At 37.2% G+C, this 22,405-nt stretch overlaps 1 protein-coding gene across 2 annotated transcripts in view; it reads right to left on the bottom strand.

Moving 5' to 3' along the window:
• ALDH1A2 (aldehyde dehydrogenase 1 family member A2) overlaps positions 1–22,405 on the bottom strand; it is a 95,685-nt gene that overhangs the window by 46,884 nt on the left and 26,396 nt on the right. The window contains exons 1-4 of one of the 2 annotated variants that reach the window (XM_049705996.1): positions 15,203–15,331; positions 12,803–12,907; positions 12,480–12,620; positions 9,491–9,620 (exon numbers count right to left, since the gene is read on the bottom strand). In XM_049705996.1, the coding sequence (XP_049561953.1) occupies positions 9,491–9,620; positions 12,480–12,554 (205 nt within the window). In that variant the 5' untranslated portion in view covers positions 12,555–12,620; positions 12,803–12,907; positions 15,203–15,331. Of the gene's footprint in view, positions 1–9,490; positions 9,621–12,479; positions 12,621–12,802; positions 12,908–15,202; positions 15,332–22,405 lie in introns of those variants that run through there. The other variant, XM_004274672.3, reaches the window with a different exon arrangement.

Genomic DNA, 22,405 nt, shown 5'->3' with positions numbered 1-22,405 from the left:
AAACAGAGATACTAATTCACGTTTAGAACTTTTTATCTCTCAGCCTCTTTTCCATTCCACTCAAGTAAAATATACTGTTCTTAAAAGGAGTTTATTTTAAGACACACCCAGAGACAACTTCTTTTATGTGTTTTCATACCTGAATGTTATACCCTTTATGAAGAATATAAAAATCTTATAATTAAAAACTCTATTTTACCATGAATTTGGTTGAACTATGGATCAAATTTTACTGAGTATGTATAGATTGAGCCATTTCTAGAATTAAACTAAGAAGAGTCTTTGTCTCTAGAGATGAGTAATAGAAAAACCTCTTCCACATTTGTGAATGTCGAGGCACTAGTCTATGTTCTTTGATGGGGGCTCATTAAATTACACAAGCAATATAGCAATTACTTAGTTATTTAGAACAACTTAAATATTTGGATTATTCCTTCAGGGTAAACATGACTTCTTAAAGCAGATTTTATAGTTGTTTGAAAAAAAAATTTGACAGAATTATTATTCTCATAAGAATATCTGGCATTGACATAATCTACATATAAATAGACAGAGTATGATAAGGTAATACCTACGGTCAATGAAATCAGAAGAATCTGAAATGTGCCAGAAATTGAGAAGAAATTTATCAAATATGGACCCCAAGAAATGGCTCCCAGGAATGCATGGATTCTTCAATATACGCAAATCAATCAATGTGATACACCATATTAACAAATTGAAGGATACCATATGATCATCTCAATAGATGCAGAAAAAGCTTTCAACAAAACTCAACACCCATTCATGATAAAAGCCCTCCAGAAAGTAGGCATAGAGGGAACTTACCTCAACATAGTAACAGCCATATATGACAAACCCACAGCTAGCATCAGTCGCAGTGGTGAAACACTGAAACCATTTCCACTAAGATCAGGAACAAGACAAGGTTGCCCACTCTCACCACTCTTATTCAACATAGTTTTGCAAGTTTTAGCCACAGCAATCAGAGAAGAAAAGGAAATAAAAGGCATCCAAATCGGAAAAGAAGAAGTAAAGCTGTCACTGTTTGCGGATGACATGATACTACTATACATAGAGAATCCTAAAGATGCTACCAGAAAACTACTAGAGCTAATCAATGAATTGGGTAAAGTAGCAGGATACAAAATTAATGCACAGAAATCTCTTGCATTCCTATACACAATGTTACTGTGCATTCCGGCTAGGCCAAGGAAAGGGGGTGGTTGTACTGAGGAAAAAAATTAAAGACAGGGACTTTTTTTTTTTCTATTTTAAAAAGTTTTCCCTTTTTGGAGCTATTTACTTAGTCCTCTTCCCATTTTACTTCCTCATATCATTTACTCAGCAATGCAGAAGTATTTTCATAGAACTGATGAAATTTTGCCAAAGTTCTCATCAAAGTTTAGGGTTCACTTACACTGAATTGCCATTTCATTTCTGATGCAAGCTCTCAGGACTTTGTTTGGGCCATCTAAATGTGAAATCTTTCATTTTTTAAATGAATGGCTCCAAGATAAAGGTAAACATTAACTGTTAAATGCTATCAAATAGTTCTTCCATTAAGGATAATGTATTATGATCTATATAGTAAAACTCTGGCCAGCTAAAGTGAACACACTTAGGGCCATTTGTGGGCCTAATGATGGAAAATCTGAAAGAGAAATTAAGGAAACACTCCTATTTACCATTGCAACAAAAAGAATAAAATACCTAGGAATAAACCTACCTAAGGAGACAAAAGACCTGTATGCAGAAAACTATAAGACACTGATGAAGGAAATTAAAAGATGATACAAACAGATGGAGAGATACACCATGTTCTTGGATTGGAAGAATCAACATTGTGAAAATGACTATACTACCCAAAGCAATCTACAGATTCAATGCAATCCCTGTCAAACTACCAATGGCATTTTTCACAGAACTAGAACTAAAAATTTCACAATTTGTATGGAAACACAAAAGATCCCGAATAGCCAAAGCAATCTTGAGAAAGAAAAACGGAGTTGGAGGAATCAGGCTCCCAGACTTCAGACTATACTACAAAACTACAGTAATCAAGACAGTATGGTACTGGCACAAAAAAAGAAATCTAGATCAATCGAACAGGATAGAAAGTGCAGAGATAAGTCCACGTACTTATAGTCACCTTATCTTTGATTAAGGAGGCAATAATATACAATGGAGAAAAGACAGCCTTTTCAATAAGTGGTGCTGGGAAAACTGGACAGCTACATGTAAAAGAATGAAGTTAGAACAGTTCCTAACACCATACACAAAAATAAACTCAAAATGGATTAAAGATCTAAATGTAAGGCCAGACACTATAAAACTCTTAGAGGAAAACATAGGCAGAACACTCTATGACATCAATCAGCAAGATCCTTTTTGACCGACCTCCTACAGAAATGGAAATAAAAACAAAAATAAACAAATGGGACCTAATGAAACTTAAAAGCTTTTGCACAGGAAAAGCATTGTAATTCATAATCAAGACGAAAAGACAGGCCTCAGAATGGCAGAAAATATTTGAAAATGAAGCAACTGACAAAGGATTAACCTCCAAAATACACAAGTGGCTCATGCTGCTCAGTATCAAAAAACAAACAACCCAATCCAAAAATGGGCGAAAGACCTAAACAGACATTTCTCCAAAGAAGATATACAGATTGCCAACAAACACATGAAAGGATGCTCAACATCACTAATCATTAGAGAAACGCAAATCAAAACTACAATGAGGTATCACTTCACACCGGTCAGAATGGCCATCATCAAAAAGTCTACACAAAACAAACAAACAAAAAAAACCAAAAAAAACCCCATAAAAAACCAATAGGGGCTTCCCTGATGGCACGGTGGTTGAGAGTCCGCCTGCAGATGCAGGGGACACGGGTTCATGCCCCCGTCCGGGAGGATCCCACGTGCTGTGGAGCGGCTGGGCCTGTGAGCCATGGCCGCTGAGCCTGCGTGTCCGGAGCCTGTGCTCCACAACAGGAGAGGCCACAACAGTGAGAGGCCCACATACCACAAAAAACAAACAAAGTCTACAAACAATAAATGCTGGAGAAGGTGTGGAGAAAAGGGAACACTCTTGCACTGTTGGTGGGAATGTAAATTGATACAGTCACTATGGAGAACAGTATGGAGGTTCCTTAAAAAAACTAAAAATAGAACTACCATATGACCCAGCCATCCCACTACTGGGCATATACCCTGAGAAAATCATAATTCAAAAAGAGTCATATACCACAATGTTCATTGCAGCTCTATTTACAATAGCCAGGACATGGAAGCAACCTAAGTGTCCATCGACAGATGAATGGATAAAGAAGATGTGGCACATATATACAATGGAATATTACTCAGCTATAAAAAGAAACGAAATTGAGTTATTTGTAGTGAGGTGGATGGATAGAGTCTGTCATACAGAGTGAAGTAACCGTATGCTGACACATATATATGGAATCTAAAAAAAAAAAATGGTTCTGAAGAACCTGGGGGCAGGACAGGAATAAAGACGCAGATGTAGAGAATGGACTTGAGGACACAGGGAGGGGAAAAAGTAAGCTGGGACGAAGTGAGGGTGTGGCATGGACATATATACACTACCAAACGTAAAATAGATAGCTAGTGGGAAGCACCCACATGGCACAGGGAGATCAGCCCGGTGCTTTGTGTCCACCTAGGGGGGTGGATAGGGAGTGTAGGAGGGAGACGCAAGAGGGAGGGGACATGGGGATATATGTATATGTACAGCTGATTCACTTTGTTATACAGCAGAAACTAACACACTATTGTAAAGCAATTATACTCCAATAAAGATGTTAAAAAAAAACCAAAGAAATGGCTCCCAACTACAATATGAAGAGTATTTCAAGAATTGCTACAAATCTTGTATATCGGGTAACACTAAAAATGAGTTTACTTAACAGCATCAAAATCTGTTACAGAATTCAATGAACGGATGGCCATCTTCTAATCTCTAATTTGTATACAGAATTACCTTTCAAGGAGCTAGCAACCCTTTTGGTGACCCCAGTATTAAACAATTAGACCAACTACATTGAACTAGTTCATTTTGTCCTCTAGCAGATTCCTATGTATTCTGAGACTGAACAGACCTCACTGAACATTTTACAGCTATAAGGATAAACTCTATAAATGCTTATACAGACACTGGAGATGACATTAGCATACAGTGGTGCTAACACTATTTCTCCCAAGAGGCTGCTGGTAGCATCTCAGAAGTTAAACTACATGCTCCTGAGTCAGTTATGAAGATATCTTAGCTCTACTACTACTCCATTACATCATCTTGGAAAGTTACTTTACTTCTCCGGACCTCAGTTTCTCTGTCTGAAAAATGAGGAGACTGGCCTTAGTGATCCCTGAGTTCTTCTTCAGCCTTAACCTCTCAAAGAGGTTACATGTGAAGCACACTTTGCGATCTCCTGTCACCACCAATTCAGGTAACTAGCTACCCTGGGTTCTTAGGTGGGCCCAGCAAATAGCTCCTCATTCTCATTCTGAGTGAACAGTAAGATCTCATCATATGGGTTATCTGCTGACAACGCTAAATTAGATCGAGCTGTTAAAGGCAAAACCTTAGGATATGAATCAATTTCCGCATATTTTTAGCCTATTTAGTTCAACAGGTAAAACTGAAAGGAGGTGAAGTAGATAAATAATTACAAATGGCCTGAGTAGCTTTTTAAACTTTTCTATATGCTAATGTATCATAAGGTCATTTTTATGTCAGAATTCAGCTTAAAGCTGGACCACATTTTCTCTGCTTACGTATCACAAAATAAATAAAATCAATACTGTTAAAGAGAAAAATCTAAGTAATGTAAATCAATTATCCTCTATTTTTCCTTCAGTGAACTAAAAACAATCTTTGTTCCTTCCCCCATCACAAGGAGTTTGTGGCCATGAGAGGTTAAAAATAATCAAAATGGGGATAAAACTACTTCCCCTGGAGGGCTTCTATGAGATTAGAGATATTGTAATGGGCACAAAGAAGGTGTACAATAAATCATCATAATAATTATTTATCATCATAATTAGCAGATGTTATTACAGAAGGGTCAAAGCACAGGATTTATGGTCAGAAAGAATGGCTCCATCGAGTACCATGGCAGGAAATAATAGACAATGTTGTAAAGGGAAGAACGTCAAGACCCTTGTGAATCAAACTAATACTGCATGATTCTGTGATAACATCCAACTGTGGGCCTTGAGGGGGATGTGACAGAAAGGGATGGGAGGATCTTTCAATTCAGAGGGAGAAACAGCTGTCCAGTGGATGGCTCAAAAGTGGTCAGGCCATAACCCTTTTCTCCTCCTCCCAAATATTCTAGAGGGAGGCTACCCTTCAGGGGGAGGGGAAAAAGTACATACTTGCTCTCTCCAACTGATTATCCATTATGTAATCAAAATCTCTTTCTCAAACACAATTCTGATCAATGCATTCATTTACTTAAAATAATTCGGTGACTCACCATTACTGTGGAATAAAACTTGCAGCACGGTTTCCCCAGGCCCAGAGCCCCTCTGTCTTGTAAATCTGGCTATACTTTCAGATCCACTAGCACACTGTACTCTCCTCTCTCCATACGTCGCACAGGTTATTATCACTGCTGGTGATGGCCCTATCTCCATCTTCACTTACCTGCCCTTGTACAGGCATCACCTTGTACATCCCACTTCCTTCTCCAGGTAGCCTTAATACTAGGTGAGATGCCTTTTCTATGGAGTACCATTGTACTTTGTACTTCCATATGTGAATAAGCCACTCTGTATTGCACTTGGCTGTCTACCTGTTTGTTTTCTTTACTATACTATGGACATCTTACTTGTTCACCTTTGCAACTCCACTGCTTAACACAGGTGCTCAAAAAAAAAAATCTGCTGAATGAATGAATGTATGAAGGAATGAGGGGATGCCTGAGAGACCGAGGTTGAAGCCTGGTAGAGCAGGTGAAGGAAGAGCTCTTCCCATTACAAGGCAGAATGCTCAGGCTTCCTAAATGGGAAGGGGTCCAAGAGACAATAGGATAATTCTTCCCACTCTTTCTGGTTCTTATCCTTTAGTGTCAGGGATACTAAGCTGGATGAACTATGGAGTACGATTCAATGTAACAAAGCAGCCTTATATTAAAAAAAACCTTTCAGGTTTATTTTTATGGGTGACCAGGCAGAACTGTGCTTTCCGTCCTTGTATTTCTCCTAGGAGCAATGGTTCAGTATTTACTAACCCAGTGTCCACACCAACTTTATAGAACATAACTACCATGAATAATGAGAAGCAACTGGATGTTAATCTAAAAATCGGAAGAGGGTGACTGGCCTCTTCCTTTTCCCGCCCTGCTGTACAGGTCTCCACAAGAGGGTCTACAATGGCTTAGGCAGAAAGAGACTTGGGTTTAAATCTCAGGCCTGCCACTTACTCACATGTGACCTTGTTCAAGACACTAAACCCTCGCCGTCTCATTTTCTCACCTGCAAAATGGGTACAATACCTTTTAAAATCTGACCCGTTTCACAGGATCATACACAGAATCACATAGATCCTGTATGTGAAGGAAACTTTTACATGCTCAAGTGCTCTGCAGACATAAAGTACATTATCCCTTTATATTATAATTTCAAACAAAATTAGGGTGTTTCACAGGGAAATGTATGTAACACAATAAAGACCTCATGGTTAAAGGCTAACGGCTTTCCTATATTCCAGATTTCATTGAAAAAAGCCAAGAACATAGAGACAAAAATCAAGCTGATGTTAAATTATAAAGTTACAAATGACAAATAAAGCACAAATGGATTGATTGAACAAATTTGAGGATAAGTAAGTAAATAATAATGACGCTCCCTGTCCCTGATCCTCCACTATCACCCCTCTGGCTTAGCCAACTAGATTCCCTAAGCACTGAACTAGCCAAAGGGGTTGTGAGATGAATTCTCAGGAGCCTACAGGCATGTCCAAATGTATCTGAAACTGGAACAGGAGGGAAAGCGGCCAAGTTCACGTTTGCTGTCATCCTTCCTTTCAACTGCTTGAGACACCAGACCCTCAGCTTTCTAGGAGCTCTGCTTAATGACCTGAATCCCTGGAGAGTCCCTCATCCTGGTATCCCTCTAAACGCACTTTAGGAAAAACTGGGGAAACAAAAATTACTTGCCATTTAAGGGAATTCCTCACTTTTTTTCCTTCACAGGATGGACACCAGTTTATGAGTAAAGGTGGGAGAGACTACTGTGAAAGACTTTTCTAAGCCCTGTATTTCTAACTCAGAATCCCCAAAGAGCATCAGATGAAAACAGTGAGACTTATAGACCAACCACCTCTGCCAGATAAAGTTACAGCGAAGTATCAAACATTATCAGGAACTCCAATAAATCTTTACCTAATCAATCAAGGTCTTCTCTCCTAAGGAGGCAAAAGAAAACCAAGATACCGTTAGGTGAAATACCAGGTCAAATGTGTACAGCCTTCTGTTTCGCCTTATTTCTAAGATATCTCTAAATCATTTGAAAAGATGTTTAAATACCTGAAACATATTTGTTGTCTTAGTGAAATGGCAGGTGGGGTGGGGTGCAAAACAACCAGGGCCTTTGATCCTGATAATTTCCTTTCTGCACTGAAACAGAAGAGGTCAACCTGAAAAGGCTGGCGCATGTCCTGCTCTTGACAACGGTTTTCGTTCCCAGGCCCTCCCACAGGTATGCTTATGCCAGGCAATGACTCTGCCTCACTTAGGCCATTCCTCATTCCTACAAATGAGGCCAGAGAACAGTGGTCTGCAATATCCCAGAGGCAGGAGTGAAGTAAGATTCTGACGTTCCTTAAGAACAGTCTTCTCCATCCTTCTGAGTCTGCTGAACGTGGGAAACTTCTGGACGGCAGGGAAGAGTCCCTATAGCCAGAAACACATTTTCTAAAGACTAACATTCCACGTGTCACCATCATTCACGGAGGTAATTTTAAAATAGTCCTTTGAAGCCTCATCTCTGTCCCTTCTCCCGTCTCACTGTGACTTCTTCTCTTCTTGCTAAATGAGGCATCGCAATGGCCACATGGTTGGTGCTGGTCTCTGTATTGTCTCCTCACTACGCAAGGCAGAGAACCCGGCAGCACAGGCATCACCTGGCAGCTTGTTAGGAATACAGAATCTCAGGCCCTGTCCTAGACCTGCACTTGAAGAAGATTCCAGGTGACACATATGCACATTCAAGTTTGAGAAGCACTGCTCTAAGCCAGCTACAGTATCAGCCAATCATCCCCTTGTCTGGTAAACCAATCCTCCTGAGCCTAGGAAGGCCCGAACTGGGCACTCCAGAGTCCCCAGCGTCACTTTCCACTCTTCCTAGTGTGTACATGGAAAGCAGGCTGTTTTCTAGAGAACACGGGTAGAGTACCTGGCACATGACTCAGCAGCATCCAGAAGCCACTCAAAGACATGTATTTTCTTTCTTTATATGTATTCACCACTGCCAATATCATCCTATCTCTTCCAGTTGGTCCCTTTCCTGTCATGATATCTCTTCTACCCAGTATCTAAAATGGATCTTCTAGTGAAGCGATTCACCAGGCTCTAATGTCAAAGTTTCAGCTCTACAATTGATTTGCTGGGTGAATCAGGAAAACTCACCTTTCTAGGCCTCAGTTTTCTCCTCTGTCAATGAAGATGTTAATAATAACAGTGCCTTCCCCTTGGGGCTGCTGTGAAAGCATTTCATTTGATCTTAGCTACAGCTCGTATTCATGCTCAGACCGAGACCTTTCCCCCAATGTAGTTTGGATACTTTCCCTCTCCTTTAAAGGGCTACAGCACTGACAGGCCAAGCCACACGACTTAGCACCTAACTGTAACTCTCCTGTAGAGATCTTTGTTTTGTGTTACTGGTTTTGTCTCCAAACCTGGATCTTAAAACAAAGTGTCAGGATGGTGGTTGTTTTTACAGGTTGTGAAAGTAACTTACAGGAAATACAGAAAATATAGAAAAATATGAAAAAGAAATAATAAATAATCCATAATCTCACCACTAGGAAAAAACAACTGTTAACATTTTAGAGGATTTCCTTCCAAACAAGATCTTAGTTTCAGGAGAGCAAGGGCCAAGTCTTAATCTTCTCAGAACCCTCCCTGGCTTCCCCACACCTAGCGCCTCTCCACACCCCCAGCACCTAACCTACCACAGTGCTAAGCACTTTGCAGCTGAAAAACACAGGCCTGTTCCTTAGCTGAGAGACTACTGATGTGGCTTGCCCCCACACCTGTGTGTGGACTGTCTGCATACTGAAATAAGGACATTGTCAGAATTAGTGACATAATCTGTTTAGTTCTTTGTTCGGTTCAAGCTGCTGTAAAAGTGTGCTCAGATCTGTACTCCATGTGACTGCTGTTTGTGTTTGGTGGTGAAAGTGTGTTTCTGGTGAAGCCTCATGTTTCCCTTTTCAACATACTCAGATCACACATACCTACAGGAATGGTCATCCCGTGAATTTTATCAGCCCAGCCTGCGTAATACCGAAGGGTTTTGATGACTCCTTGCAAATCGACGTAAAAAGCTTGCATGAACGGTTTGCCACCATTTAGGGATTCCATGGTCTGTAGGAAAAGAAATGGAGAGAACTTTCCAATGATACACTAAGTAACTTCTACAGCAGAAGAAAACAGGAATAGAGAGAATACAAATGAATCTGAACAATGATGCATACCTGGTCAACTCTGATTTCCCAAATGAAAAGATTTTTAGTACCATCTGTTTAGTTTAGTTTCCAGTAAAAACCACAATGAACTTATATGTGTGTGTTCTTGTGCCTGTGTGTTTCCAGTAACTACTATCCCAATATATAAACACAACTGGTGATAAAGAAGTGTTCTGCTTGTCAAACCAGCTTCTGTTGTATTAATGATCAGAGCTGCGTGGGGATTTTTCGGAGTCTACACCAGTATTCTGAATCCAAAATGAGGGGCAGGGACATGGGCTTTTATGCAGTTGATGAGACTATAAAACATTCTCCACACTGCCAAGACCCCTGCTGAGAAATGGAATAGCCACGGTGTACAGCAAGTTTATTTATTACCACCAAGTAAACAAGATCTCCTCTAGGGAAGCTCATACTATAACAACTTGAGGGCTGTTTTTTCATAAATATTTATGTTAATAACCATTATCTATTAAGAGAGAAGTATCTGGTCCATTTAATAAAAATAGAGTTAGAGTTATTAAGCAGTTTTAGATGATAAATGTTATTATTTTAATGACACATTCCTAAATAGGGTAAGTCTGTAACATAAAGAATTACAAATGAACACAATAAAATGAGAAGAGTATTTCGACCTGAGAAATAGTAAAGGTGTTACATATTTAACAAATAAAATAAAAAAAACATGTTTGTAATCTCATGTCCTTCTCTTCAAGGACATTTTACAACACATACTGGTACGAAAATTATTTGAGTGCTGACAAAACTAAAATTGAAATATTTTCCATTCAATGACATGAAAATATTATTTACAGTGCAATTTTTCCACTTACCATGTGTATAAGATGGAAATCATTTTAAAATATCATTGACCTATTCAGTGTATATTGGCTCACCTTTATTAAAGGAAATCAAGTTATTTCCCAGTTCTTGTATATGTCTGTGAGATGAGCATTACATTCTCCACACAGCAGGCAGAGAGCCAAGGTCCTGACAGCATAGACTGAAGTAGAGTCAATAACCAGAATTGGGCCACCTAAATGGTCCATCCCTATGAGCTGTTGACACCAGCTAAACTTACCTGAGAGTTGCCAGCCCTAAGTTTATTTTCAATTGTGTTTACCTGGGTGCAGTATTAACTTCAGTATTCTGGTCAGGAGCTCCCCCTATATTCGAGAGGCTACCTCTTAACAAAAGTCACTCCCCTCATGGCTTGGGAGTGTTTAAAAGTAGAAATCACATTTAAGTGTGATGGGAAAAAGGACTTGACCACAGTGAGACATATGTCAGAAACAGGATGGCATATGAATTTTATGACATGAAAATATAACAGCAGAAATTAACTATATCATCATCTAGTAAGTACTGCTAATCTAATGTTATAAATATTGTATGGATTTAACTCAATTAAACAGATACTTACAGACCACCAATGTGCCCCCATTCACCGTTTATGTGTCACAAACTATGATAGGATTACAAAAAATGGAGTAAAATATAATTTTCACTCTCAAAGAAATCATAATCCAGCAAAGAGGCAGCATATAGACCAGCATTCCCCCAAGGTACTCCAAAGAATTCTGTTTTGTACGATATTGACCGGTTAGCCAGAAAAATAGTGTTGAGGCTCCGACAGGTTTGAGAAACACTGAGTAGGGCTTGTCAGAATCTTTAATATGCTAAGTGTCTTATGAATTTCCATGGAACACCTTTTCCCAATATATATAAACACCTCATTGGAAACAGTATGCCTTGAAGTACCAAACTAGAAAATATTTTTATAGATAAATAAATGTTATATATAGCAAGAGTTCTAAACCATCTCCATAAAGGATTCATTTTTGTTTCCACACTATGAACAGACGCACGAAAGGGATGGTAGGAGGGAGAGTCATGGTAGAAACGACACCGAGGAAGAGTACTAATGCTTCCCTCTCCCAAAGCGAACCCAATAGTGATCTGATTTCCCAAGCAGAGGGTAGAATATAGTATTCATGGCTTTAATGCCCTGACTCAACGAGGATGCCCTAAATATTAAATGATCAACTATGGGTCATGCAGGTGGAGATCCCTGCAAGACAGGTATACTGCATAGGCATTCCTAAATGGTTCCAATTTCCAAAAAAGTTGGTATTCTCTAAGAAACTGACTTTTATTTTTAAAATAGCAACAACAATAACAACAATAAACCACTAGGAGAGGGGACATTCCTTACGTGAGAAAATGATTGTTTTAGTGAAAGAAAGTTGCTGTCTCCTTCTGTCTCTCCTATTAGTTCTAAAAGAACAAAGGGAGCAGAAGGATATGAGAGGTCCATATCATGCTCTCTGCTTCTGAAGGATTCTCTTTAGCCAAGAGGAGCTAACTCTGGAGAGGTAAAACTCTTTTGACTGCCAACAGTAATTTGGTATTGGTTTCCTGCAAGGAGCATGGCGACTCTCCTGTTGCTTGACTGTTTTTGTTCTTTTTGTTGAGGGTGGGAGGAAGGGGGACGAGGAAAGCAGGAAGGTCCTTACCAGTCATGGGAAGCTATGGTTTTGTTCTTCAAAATTCAATAAGAAGAGACACTCAGCTGGCCCTCCACTTCCCCATCTGATCCCAAAAGCCAAACCTCTCCCATTTTTCATGTGTATTACGTACTCCTTAGCTTGTTCCCCAGGTCTGCTTCACATCATACTTTCAGAAAGACTGAGGAATCTAAATTTCAATGGAATGGTAAATTTGGGGTAAAGACGTGATGCTTTCTTAGGTCACTTACTGCAAGGACTGCCCTGTCTCGTTCCACCAAGTCTGCAAGCTTATCCAACAGACGTCCTCTTTCTGAAGCATCCATCCTTCTCCACACTGAGCCAAGAGAGAAAGCCAGGCGGGCTGCCTGCACTGCTTTGTCTATATCTGCCTGTTAGAGAGGAAGAGGCACAAGTGAAGAGAGGGATCGCTACAAATAAAGGAAGAACCATCTGCTTTCACAAAAAAGGTGATGAATGAACGTCAGTGGTGATGTCTGGAGAGCATAAGTTTATTGCTTTGTTGTCTGAAGGTAGTTATTTCATACGAAATTTTTTTCTAAGACAAACATACCTTGTCTGCTTCTTGAACTTCACACACCTGTTCTCCTGTGGCTGGATTATAGACAGGGAACACTCTCCCACTCTCCGAGTTCTGCCACTCGTTGTTAATAAAAATCTAAGGGAGTAGACAACAGAATGGGATCCATGAGACAGGTGACAGGAAGTCAGTCAATGGTGCCGTATTATATGGAAGTACCATAGTAGTAATACTGGCTCTGTATGCTTGCTGCTATATAATTAAAGTATAGAATTTGAAGTGTTACAAGAAACCCTAGACCATTATGCAGTCCAGCCTCACCCCCAATTCAGAAATTTCCTTTGTGATATTTTTAACTCAACATCAGCCAAAGATTAAATATAATTCTTACCTTTAGTGAACCTGTCAACTACTCAGAGAGTCAAACAAGGAAGGAAGGATAGACCGTCTCACATACCTACAAACCACACACTGAGATTGAGAAAGTATTTATTATAATCCAAGCTCTGGCCAATATCCCAAAAGGGTAGATCGTGGATCAAACTGACAGTCATCTGGCCTTAGCTACTAGTTTCTCTGTCAGAGAAATAAGTGACTTCACAGGGAAATCTGAAGGGTGCTGGAATAAGCATTTGCCTAATTTATAGTCAGATCCTGAACTGAGCAATGACTCTGACCAAAGCAACTGGTGAGTTAAACAACTTACATGTGTAAATCCAAGTTACATTTCTTTCCTTTTGCTGGGTAGGCTATGTGGCTCAGCGAAGGGAAAAGGCCTATAACTTTCAAATGGGTCTCTCTAGGATTTCTTAAGAGCCTTGGTTTCTTTATATAGAAAATAAAGATTATATTAAAATGGCAAAGAAATGGTTTAAGAAATTATTCAAGTCAATTTCTCAGAAGATTTGTAAGATATGCATTAACAAAGGAGGGAAAATATAGGCAAAAACATTAAAAAATTTTTATTGATATTAAGAGAGAAATCCAAACTAATATTTTTGGACTATGAAAGCCCAAAGAATACACAAAGATATTTTACTCTATAAAATTTATGGGGCTTCCCTGGTGGCGCAGTGGTTGAGAGTCCGCCTGCCAATGCAGGGGACACGGGTTTATGCCCCGGTCCGGGAAGATCCCACATGCTGCGGAGCAGCTGGGCCCGGGAGCCATGGCCGCTGAGCCTGCGCGTCCAGAGCCTGTGCTCCGCAACAGGAGAAGCCACAACAGTGAGAGGCCCGCGTACTGCAAAAAAAAAATAATAATAATAAAATAAAAAAATTATGGCACAACAGTGAAAATTTCTGAACCTATGAACCATTCAGTAGTCAGTCAGTTTAGAACAAACACAATGATAAACTGATTTGCTACTGCCTGGCATTTTAATAATCACAGACGAGGCTGAGTGTAGATCTACAACTTTAAAAGTTAAGTTCTAGATGATGCCAAAGCTTTGCTTATTCCTTGATTTGATAAAACAATGAGTCTGTGTTGAAGGAGTCTTCTTTTCCTGAAGGCTTTTTAAGATAAAGGCGGGGGGGGGGAAGACCTTAAACCTGTAAAAGCACTTAATACAAATGTATTGAGCACAAACACAGTGATCTTGTAATTGAGTAACAATTTTTTAAAGTTTTTACTATGAATGTCTAAACATGCTTAACATACTGTATTCATTTGTATAATGTATTCAATAAATGCATAGATATTTCTAGACACAGGAAAGGCAAAGATGATTAAGAGTTCCAGCCTTCCAGGGTCAACAGTCTCTAGTAGTTCATTAAATACTCACAACAACCCTAATGGCAGGATTTTATCATCTCAACTGAAGATGAAAAAATTGAGAGGTTAAAAGTCCGAAGAAGCAGGTTCTCATCGTGGCTCTGATTCAAAGTCTGCTGCTCTTTCCACTACACCGTGGCTTCCAGGACTGCTCAGCCCAAAGAAACACAACTAGTTATGTCCAAGCCTAAATTAGATCTATAGTTCTTGGACTCCTGATCTAGTTCTCTTTTCACTCCAGTTAACAAATTTCCTATCATTTCACAGCTCATCAAATCTGCACACTCCTTTGAAATACAATATGATCTCAAAGGTAGCAAAAGAAAAAAATTAAGAGGTTAGTTTCATTAAAGATTCACTTCTAGAGATTATCAGGTTTAAAGGAGAGTGGGTCTTGCCAATATTCCTTATTCCTTTTATTCACTATTTGACTGAAACTTCTTAACCCTTGGAACATCATCAGATCCAATTATAGTTTTAAGCTTCTTTGTTGAACAGTTCTAAATGTATGTAAGGATTGATATTTCATGACTTTTATTGTTTCTTAGAGGTCTTCCAAAGATCAAAGAGAAAAATTACTTATTTTTTAATAGAATAAAATTCATTCTCTTACTGTTATCATTTAAGTACACTGATCATTTTATCAATCTAAAATACCTTATGGGATCTTAGTGAGCTTTTCCTGTGTCTTGAAACATATTGCTAATTTCATCATTCTCGGAATTATTTCATCACTCATCAATTATTTCCAACTATGCTTAAAAAAACCCTAAAATAATAAGGAAACAAAAACATTATGGAACTGTCCAGAAATGAATAAATAAACACATCCCCACTATTTCATCATCCTTTGGTTTTATTATTGTACTATCCAAAGTAATGCATTATGTCTCAAAAGGGTATAAATAAAGAAGTGTGGAGACACCATCTTTGTCATATTCTTTTTACCTTTCACTGAACACAGTTAAGAATTCAGAATTTTTCATTTCTGTCCATAATGAGAAAGAGAAGAAAACTAATAGAAAAAGACATTTCATAACCGTTAGATGAGTCAGAAGCTGAAGGCAAAGAGACAGAAACACTAGAGAATGCTGATGAGGGTGAAATTGACTGTATAAGCAAAATCTTGGACTATGAGTCTTTAGGATAAATAAATGCATTTTCTCCAAATTAATAATCAGAGAGCAAACAAGATACTTATCAACACAAAAAGGAAATATGACAGTCTAACCCAACTAGTCATTAATAGGAAGGACTTAATAATTTAAAACCATCCTGTTTTGATAAGAGAACATGTAAGAATTCTTTTATCTTTCATGATATTTGTGGGTAAAAATTTACTTGATGTGATTCAAAAATGGACAAATGCTGAAGGTAGGTGTATACACCAAGGTGACTGGAGTACAGATATTATGTAGAAATAAAAAAGTTCATTGGATTGATCAATCTAATTTACATTTATAAAACTAAAAATGAAAATGCTTTTGTAATTATGGAACAAAAATGGCCATGCTCTCTTCTACAAAATTATGAGCCTTCAAACTTTTCAACAGTATTACATTATGATAATGCAAATGCAAGAAGAACCAGAAGTAACAGTAAGATATAACCTATAAGAGATGTGTTTAAAATCTGCAATCAGTATTTATGGCATAAATGTTTCCAGTTTCAAACATGATGGCTGATGAGTAGTTAGTTGTATTCAAAGGCCATTGCTCACTTCATGTACATATACCTCCAATACCAGGAAAATATGGAAGAAAAATTGGTTTTGTTATGTTTAAATTCTTGTTCTGTTGTTTTCACTGTCTCTTTACTTTCACTTTTCTAAATTTTTCATAAAATAACTTAATTTTAAAACTTTATAGCCTCCATTGGACCCAGATGGTAAATGTGATGACTATTTTTCCTGGTATGCCAAACATTGAAATATTTGATAGTTTTACTATACTATTATTTCTTATAGACCTAGCCTTATGACACTTAAAAAACAAAGGAAAGCAAATTCCTCCAAAATACTTGAAGGTTTTCATCTTCTCTGAGCAATTTCAAAAGTTTTGAATGCTGTCTAAAGTGTTCTTCTCTGACCAGGGCTCCTTAAAAAACAATATATCTCAGGGCTCCAGAGGGAAAGGACAAGATGATCCTGGAATACTATGGTGCCAGAAATCAAGTACATGCTCAGAAACTGATGGGGACATATCAAAAGGACATAGGAGCCAACATGAAGGGGCTCCCAATGGCCAATACTGGGACAATTTAAGCAACAAAACAAATAGTGATAGTAATGGATTATTACCCAAAGAATAAAAAAGGCATCCAAGAGTCCAAAATGATATAAATTTTTTATGAATAAATAAATGGGGGATAAGGAAAAGCTGTTCTTAACAGTAGAATTCAAACTAATAGCTGTCAAAGAATGATGGAATTAGATTACCACCAATGTGTCAAACCCCACAATTGTAATTGCTTCAGGCAAATATCATCAATGGATGGTAAAATTAGTGGGTAAAAGTATAATGAAAAATTGGATGTTTTTGTAGTCTCAAAGTATCTCCCCTCAAGATGCTTATTAATGACAAAGTAGAAAATAGTAACTTACCATTGGAGAAACTTGGCAGGCAGCACCTTAATCAAGTGATCAAAGTTAACATCACCAGTAATGGGAGAAATTGATCTTTCTTAACATTTCATCTGCTTGTCCTACTGATAATTAGAAAGCTGTGTTGAAATCTCCCACTTTGGTGGTAGATTTGTCAATAGATCCCTTAGCTCTATCATTTTTATACTTATAAATTTTAGGTTATTTTATTAGTGAATTTAAGTGGAACTATTAAGATTCTCTGATAAAACAAAACCATTTATCAATATGAAGTGACCCTCTTTATTACTAATGAAGCTTTGTGTCTTAAAGACTATTTTGTTTAATATTAGTAAAGCCACGTAAGCTTTTCTTTAGTATTTTCCTGATAGATCTTTTCCCATCATATTACTCTCTCTCAATTACATCTTTATTATTCTCATGTGTCCCTTTAAATGATGTATGGCTATGTTTTATTTTATTCAATATGAAAATCTCTGTCTTTTAACTGGCAAGTTTAATACATTTGTATTTATTGTGATCATATTTTGTGTTAAATAATGTACCGTGTGATATTTGGACTTAATGCTTTTTATTTGTCTTGCTTTACTTTACTTCCTGTCTTCTCCCATCTTGCCTCTTTTTTCAACTTGATTAATGTTTGTTGTTTGTTTTATAATTTCCCTCTTTTATTGGTTTGGAAATTGTACATGATCTTTCATGTACATGAACACGTACATCTTTCAAGAACATGAACATCTTTCATGTTCTTTCACTGATTATCCATGATATTTTATCATGCATATCTAAGAAAATTAAGTATAAAGTTAATATATATCTTAACATTCCTCCCAAACAATTACAAGGGCCTTAGAACACAAAATCTAATCACTCTTCTCCAGGGGCATGTTATAAAATTATTATTTTATACAGAGAAGGATTTCTTATATTTAATAAGATTTAAAAATTTTTATCCTCATGATTTCTTAGAGTTTCATTTAGTAAATATTTGTTGGGGGTAAAGTCTCAATTCTGAACATATATTTATTGCACCCTCATACTCAAAAGATACTCCCAGAAGGTTACTCAATTCTAGGAAGACAATCATTTTCTCACAATACTTATTATTGTGATATAATAAGTATTATTATAATAAGTATATTATTCCAATATTTTCTATCTTGCAATGGTGTTTACAAGAAATCTCTGCTGTAAGTCTCTGGTTATCATTTCTTTGTTGATGATTTGCCTCTTCTGTCTGGTTGCTTTTCAGATCTTGTCTTTGTCTCAGTATTTTAAGATTCATCACAATATGTCTATGTATCAATTTCTTTTTTATTTTCTTCTTTTTTTTTTTTTTTTTTGCGGTCTCAAATAAAATTCCCTTTTTTCTTCTTCTTTTTTTTTTTTGCGTCTTTTTTATTTTGATAGTTAAGCATCGTGCTTGCAGCATCTGAGTTTTTGTCTCTTATAATTTCTGGATATTCTTAATCACTATCATCATTTCCTTGAATATCACTCTTTCTATTCTCTGCTCTGGAACTCCAAGTGTTATACCTTTTTAGTCCATCCTCAATGTCTTTAACCATTCATATTTTCCATCTCTTTTTAAAAATATTTTCTGTAAACATAGCTTTGCTGTGTTTGTAAATGTGTGAAAAAATACTCTTCTAAACAATTCAAACTATACAGGAAAGCAAAGAGAAGGTAAAAAATCACCTCAAATTTCATCATCCAGAAATAACTAAAGTTCACATATTCATGACCATCCTTCTAGACGTGTCTTTAGGCAGATATACACACACACACACTTTTATGAAACAAGATCAATTGTACATGAGCTTTAGAATTTGCTTTTTTAAAAGTTAACAATATGCTATAGACGTTTTTAATGGTTTCTTTGGACTCCAATGCATATTTCTGTGTGTATGTATATAGGTGCGTGTGTGCACGCATGCATGTGTGTGCATGGGTGTAGCTTAATGTATTCAATCAGCCCTCTACTGAAAGACATTTAAGTTGTTTCTGTTCTCCTTTTTCCTCTGTGCGGCAGTTGAATAATTTATTCAGATCTATCATTCAGCTCTCTTTACTAGGGTCTAATCTGCTAATTTCAATGTTTATATTTTTATTTCTAAAAGTTCTGCTTTGTTCTTTTTCAAATCTGCGTGGTCTTTTTGTTTTTGTATTAAAACTTAATACTTTAATTTTTAAAACAGTTTTAGGTTTACAGAAAACTGAGCAGACAGTACAGAGAGGTTCCATATACCCGCTATTCCCCTCCTCAGTTTCTTCTGTTTTTAATATCTTGCTTTAGTGTTGTACATTTGTTACAACTGATGGACCAGTATTGATAAAGTCCATAGATTATATCAGGCTTCACTCTTTGTGTTATACAGTTCTATGGGTTTTGAAAAATGCATAATGTCATGTATCCACCATCACTTAGCACAGAATAGTTTCTTCACTGCCCTAAATAGCCTGTGCTCCACCAATTTATCCCTCCCTGTTCCCCCTAAACTCCTGACAAACACTGATCTTTTTACTGTCTCCTTCATTTTGCCTTTTCCAGAACATCATATAGCTAGAATCATATAGGAGGTAGCCTTTTCAGACTGGTTTCTTTCACTTAGCAATTTGCATTAAGGATGCAATGCATAAAAAATATTGCATCCTTCATGTTTTTTCACAGCTTACTAGCTCATTATTTCTTAATGCTGAATAATATTCCATTTATGGATGTGCCACAGTCTGTTTATCCATTCACTTTTTAAAGGACATCTTGGTTGCTTCCAGTTTGGAGGAATTAAGAATAAATTTGCTATTAACAGCCATATGCAGGTTTTTGTGTGAACATAAATTATCAACCCATTTGGGTAAATGCCTAGGAGAGTGCTGGATCACATAGCAAGACTATTCTTAGCTTTGTTAGAAAGTGCCAAACTGTCTTCCAAAGTGACTGTACCATTTTGCATTCCTACCAGCAATGAATGAGAGCTCTTGTTGCTTCACATCCTTGTCAGCATTTGGTGTTGTCAGGTTTGTTTTGTTTCGCTGTGTTTGGATCTTAGCCATTTTAATAGATGTTCAATGGCACCTCATTTTAGTTTGAAATTCCCCAATGACATATGGTGTTAAGAATTTTTTCATATGCTTATTTGCTGTCTGTGTATCTTCCTGGGTGAGGAATCTTAGATCTTTTGCCCATTATTTAATTGAGTTGTTTTCTTAGTGCTGAATTTTAGAGTTCTTGATGTAATTCGGACACAAGTCCTTCATCTAACATGTGATTTGCAAATAGTTTCTGTCAGCTTGTGGCTTGTCTTTTCTCTTTTGCAGTACGTTTTGCAGATCAGTTTTTCATTTTAAGGAAGTCCAACATATCATTTTTTCCTTCCATGGATCATGCTTTTAGTGTTGTATCTAAAAACTCATTGCCAAACCCAAGGTCATCTATATTTTCTCCTATACTATCTTCTAAGATTTTTATAGTTTCGCATTTTACATTAGGTCTGTGATCCATTTTGAGCTAATTTTTGTGAAAGGTGCAAGGTCAGTGTCTCGATTCATTTTTGCATGTGGATGTCTAGTTCTAGCACCATGTCAAAAAGACTATCCTTTCTCAATTACTGCCTTTACTCCTTTGTTAAAGATCATTGACTATATTTGTGTGGATTTACTTCTGGGCTCTCTATTCTATTCCATTGACCTATTTGTCTGTTCTTTTACCACTAGTACATTGTCTTGATTACTGTAGCTTCACAGTAAGTCTTGAAGTTGGGTACTGTCGATTCTACAACTTTTTTCTTCTCCTTCAATATTATTGGCTCTTCTGCCTTTCCATATAAACCTTAGAATCTGTTTATTGATATCTACAAAATAACTTATCAGGATTGTGATTGGGATTGCATTTAATCTACAGATCAAGTTGGAAAGAACTGACATCTTGACAATACTGAGTTGTCCTATCCATGGGATATCTCCCCATTTATCTAGATTTCCTTTAATTAATTCCATCAGAGTTCTACATTTTTCCTCATAAAGATCTTGTACATATTTTGTTAGGTTTGTACCTAAGTATTTCTCGTTTTTGTGGCAATACAAATGGCATTGTTTTTCTTATTTCAAATTCCAAGTATTCATTGTTGGTGTATAGGAAAGTAAATGACTTTTGTATATTAACTTTGTGTCATGCAACCTTATTATAATCACTTATTAATTCCAGAGGCTATTTTTGTTTTTCTGGGTTTTTTTTTTTTTTGGTCAATTCTAGGGATTTTCTACATAGAAACCATATCATAAGCAAAGACAGTTTTATTTCTTCCTTCCCAATCTGTATACCTTTTATTTCTTTTTCTTATCTTAACTGTATTAGCTAGGGCTTCCAGTACAATGTTGAATAGGAACTCAACATTGAAGAGAGAATATTTTGCCTTGTTCCCAGTCATAGAGGGAAAGCATCTAGCTCCTCACCATTAAGTATGATATTAGCTATAGGTTTCATATAGATGTTCTTCATCAAGTTAAGGAGTTCCCTTCTATTCCTGGTTTACTGAGAGTTTTTAACATGAATGGTTGTTGGATTTTGTCAAATGCTATTTTTGTATGTATAGATATTACCACATGATTTTTCTTCATTAGCCTGTTGATGTGACAGATTACAGTAATTGATTTTTGACTACTGAACCAGTCTTGTACACATGGAATGAATTCCAGTTGGCTGTGGTATATAATACTTTTTAAACATTGTTAGATTTTATTTGCTAATATTTTTGAGGATTTTGTATTTATGTTAACGAGAGACATCAGTTTGTTGCTTTCCTTTCCTGTAATGTCTTTCTGGTTTTAGTATTAGAGTAATGCCGGCCTTATAAAATGAATTAGGAAGTGTTCCTTCTGCTTCTATTTTCTGGAAGAGATTATAGGGATTGGTATGCTTGGTAGAAGTCACCACTGAAACCATGTGGACTGATGGATGTTTAATGGGGGATGATTCAATTTCTTAAACAGGTGTAGGTCTATCCGGGCTTAGCCAGTATGAGTCTCCATCCTCAGCTCTCACCATCAACTATTCCTTCCTTTTGTGTCTCTTAGGTCAACTTCAGGAGAACGGCAGTTGATTGGGTTCCAGTACATCTTTTCAAGCCAGTCTTCAGATGTAAATTAAATGACTGCCCTTGGGTCCAAACACCTGGAACCAGGAAGCAGAAACTCATGCAGTACGGTTTGAGGCCATTTAAACTCTAAGTCCTGGGTCAGGATAACTTACAATCAAAAGA

The sequence above is a fragment of the Orcinus orca genome, chromosome 2 (genome assembly GCF_937001465.1).
Source record: "Orcinus orca chromosome 2, mOrcOrc1.1, whole genome shotgun sequence".
NCBI lineage: Eukaryota > Metazoa > Chordata > Mammalia > Artiodactyla > Delphinidae > Orcinus > Orcinus orca.
The sequence above is the reverse complement of the archived record's forward strand: the minus strand, read 5'-3'. Positions and strand labels throughout refer to the sequence as shown.